The 3,701-nt window shown below is 35.9% G+C and overlaps 1 protein-coding gene across 1 annotated transcript; it reads left to right on the forward strand.

Moving 5' to 3' along the window:
• The first annotated feature begins 229 nt into the window (after positions 1–229).
• Positions 230–2,913, forward strand: LOC120210968 (probable beta-1,4-xylosyltransferase IRX10). The gene is made up of 8 exons (XM_039209608.1): positions 230–629; positions 707–853; positions 1,458–1,522; positions 1,797–1,866; positions 1,941–2,159; positions 2,239–2,382; positions 2,461–2,596; positions 2,667–2,913. The coding sequence occupies exons 1-8, from the start codon at positions 237–239 to the stop codon at positions 2,894–2,896; spliced, it is 1,404 nt and encodes a 467-aa protein (XP_039065539.1). The 5' UTR covers positions 230–236; the 3' UTR covers positions 2,897–2,913.
• The last annotated feature ends 788 nt before the right edge of the window (positions 2,914–3,701 follow it).

The raw sequence follows: 3,701 nt of genomic DNA on the forward strand, positions 1-3,701 counted from the left end.
CTATAAATCCCTTGGTTTTTTTCATCAATCAATACTTGTCGGAGTTTTTCACGCCCTGGTTGCATATTCCATCCATAACTTTCCAAGCAATCGACGCAGCATTTAAAACATTTTAAATTCACAACTCTTTCAGCATTAAAAAACGGTGGAATTCGAATCCCAAGCCATTGTTATATCGATCCACTCGTCCTTCCCTAACAATGGGTTAATCTGCATGCTTTTCTTCGGTTCCTGTAATGGCAAACTTGAGTCCCTACCACCGAACAAAAACCATATGGCACCACCACGGCGCGCACTGCACCAACACCCATCAGGTCGGCGCGCTGCTCCTCATCTTTTCAACTCTCTTCGTCACCAGGCTCCTCGACCATCTTCCTTCAAGCCTTCACAACAATGGCAGCCACAGCCAGTGGCCAATATTCAACCTGCAGGATCGTTCACCACGAAAGTTATCTCGGTTCAATGGCGGTGGGTACCTTTCATGGCCACAAAGAGGATACGGTTCTGTGCTCTCCCTCAAGATTTACGTTTACGATGAGAACGAGATTGAGGCATTGAAGCCATTGATGTATGGGAAAGAAGGTAATGTGGACGTTGATATTTGCTATCTTGGTCAATGGGGCACTCAGGTAAAATGACACACCCAATCTGATAAGTAAATGATATTGCAGAAACCAGCAGTGAGAGCTTGCGTGATTTGTTGCAGGTTAAAATACACAGATTCCTGTTGAAGTCAAGATTTAGAACGAGAGAGAAAGACGAAGCAGATTTATTCTTCGTGCCAGCGTATGTTAAATGTGTTCATATGCTGGAAGGTCTTACGGAAGAAGAGATCAATCAGACCTATGTCGAGGTAATTAGAATTAGATCAATCATTTCACAAAAGGTGAGTAAAATTCGACTTAAAAAAACAGTTTTCTCAACTCAACTTCAAAAATCTTTATTCGAATTGACACGACTCGTAATTTTATAAGCTCGATTTGACTCGACAAATTTTAAATTTGAGTCGAATTATTAAACAAAACTCGACTAACTCAAAATTTTTAATAAGTAGTGGATTGATCTTCAAGTCTGTGTTGATTCCCCTAACATTGTATGATATATATATATATATATACACGAAAAATATGAAGAAATATATATGTATTGTATATGGTTATAGAAAACTATTTAAATGGAATCAATGGTGACAATATTATAAATATTTAATATTAAATTAAACAGAAACTCAAACAACTCGACTTACATTTTATAAACTAGATTCGAAAAAATTTCAAATAAAATTTGAGTTAGAATATGACTCATCAACTCGAAAAACTTGAAATTCTTTTACTTGATTAAACGCTCATCTCTAATAGCTAATACATTTTACATTGTTTTTGCATGTCTTTTTTATCAGTTAAATGTATGTTTGTACTTCCAAAAATAACCATTCAGAAGCGATGGGTTGTTTTCAGGCGTTAAGGCAAATGCCATATTTTAGGCGATCTGGAGGTCGTGACCACATATTTGTCTTCCCAAGGTATCAATATGGAGATTTGGTTATTTCATAATATATCGGAATAAGGGATGGATCCAAGAATTTATATTAGGGGCGAACTTATAAAATTTTAAGAGAAAACGAACTTATCCAATTTTATGAGGACAAAAATAGATTTTTAATAAAAATATAAAAAATATATATAGAAATTAAAAAAAATAGGGATTACCGCCCCTGGATCCATCCCCTGATGCTAATATATGTGTTATTTTGTTCTACGTACCTATAGAAATGACTAAAATATATGGCGTGGCAGTGGCAATGGAGCTCACTTTTTCACATCTTGGAAAACATTCTTAAACCGTTCCATATTTCTAACACCAGAGGTACAATACAATACTTGCTTGGTCTCAAAATTGCAGCCTTATTGTATGTGGAAAAGCTAATATAAAGCGTGCAGGGGGATCGAACCAATAATAAAAACACTTCTTCATTCGATACATGGAAAGATATAATAATTCCGGGGAATGTGGATGATGAGATGACTAAGAATGGGGACGCCTTGGTCCAGCCTTTACCTCTATCCAACCGAAAGTACTTAGCAAATTACTTGGGTCGTGCACAAGGATTGAAGGGCCGTCTTCAACTCATACAACTCGCTGACCAATACTCACATAAGGTCTTCTCTATTTTTCTATATCTATCTATAACATATATTTTAATTATGCTTAACAATCTGAATAATGATTATTAAACAGTTGGAGGCTCCAGATTTGAAGCATGATCCTCCTGGCAAGTTGTTCAAGGTGGAGTACTTTGAACACCTACGAAATGCCAAATTCTGCCTCATTCCTCGTGGATTGTCATCATGGACCCTTCGCTTTTTTGAATCTTTCTTTGTGGTCTGTCTCTCGATCCTCATTTCCCCCCTCCAGTTCTAAACATGCATGCCATTGGTTCACCATTTTTCTTTTGCACAGGAATGTGTTCCTGTTATCTTATCGGATCGAATAGAATTACCTTTTCAGAACGTAATAGACTACACACGGATCACAATAAAATGGCCCGCCACTAGGATCAAACCCCAGCTTCTTGAATACCTGGAATCCATACCAGGTTGTATCCAATTCGTTCACCTTCTTGTCTACTTAACACCCACAATTCAACCCTTTTCTCTTGTTTGCAGATGAAGTTATAGAGGGCATGATTGCAAACGGCAGACAAGTAAAGTGCCTGTGGACTTATGCACCAGAGTCGGAACCATGCTCAGCCATGCATGGAATCTTGTGGGAGCTTCAGAGGAAAGTTAGGGTATTCCACCAATCGGCTGAGACATTCTGGCTCCATAATGGGATTATTGTGAATAGAGATTTAGTAGAGTTCAGTAATTGGAAACCTCCCATGCCTTTGCCTTGATACAAATTATGTTTTCTCCATAAGTCAAAACACCTTGCTTGTAAATATTAGTACTATTTTGATTTGGAGTCAAAATTGGATTAGGATAGACGAGTGCTGGTGAATTTTACTTTATTTATAGCAAAATAAAAGTAATGCCCCTAAAGTTATATCCCCTAATTGCAAAATGAGATGGCTATGTAGCGAATAAGTTAAATGTTGAAGGGTGAAAAGTTATCCGTAATTGGATATTATCTCATGTACAGATACCAGTGGGGCGGATTTTGTTGGGATCCGAGTGGGGATGAATACAAGTTTCGCAGGTGATGAGAAAGGGTTGGGGACAAAAATTAGATCTAACGTGGATGGTGAGACAGACGTGAGTAAAATATTATATCTCTCTCATTCCCATCGGCCTCACATCAATATTTGTATTTGAATATTATGTATGAACTTTAATTTTTTTTTAAAAACTTTTTAAACTCGTGGTGGAAGTTATATTTTAATTTACCAATTAAAGGATCGACAACTTATTTTTCTTCTAAAATGATGATAGTTGGAATAATATCACATATATGGTGAAAGTCCAGAAAATAAATATTTCATATAAAATATAGAAAAGTTTTTTGGACAAAACGTTAATATAAGAAATAAAATAAGAAAAATAAAAAAAAATTCTTTTGAATCGAACAAAATAAAATTAAATAATAAAATTGTTTATTTGTATGTAGACATGGAATCAGATGAGCAGAGTCAGATAAATAAAAGATGAATTTTGTTAAGGTTTATATGAACAATTTCTTAAGACAAATTTGTCCTCTCCTTA

The sequence above is a fragment of the Hibiscus syriacus genome, unplaced genomic scaffold, assembly GCF_006381635.1.
Source record: "Hibiscus syriacus cultivar Baekdansim isolate YM2019G1 unplaced genomic scaffold, ASM638163v2 tig00109948_pilon, whole genome shotgun sequence".
In the NCBI taxonomy this organism is placed as follows: Eukaryota; Viridiplantae; Streptophyta; class Magnoliopsida; order Malvales; family Malvaceae; genus Hibiscus; species Hibiscus syriacus.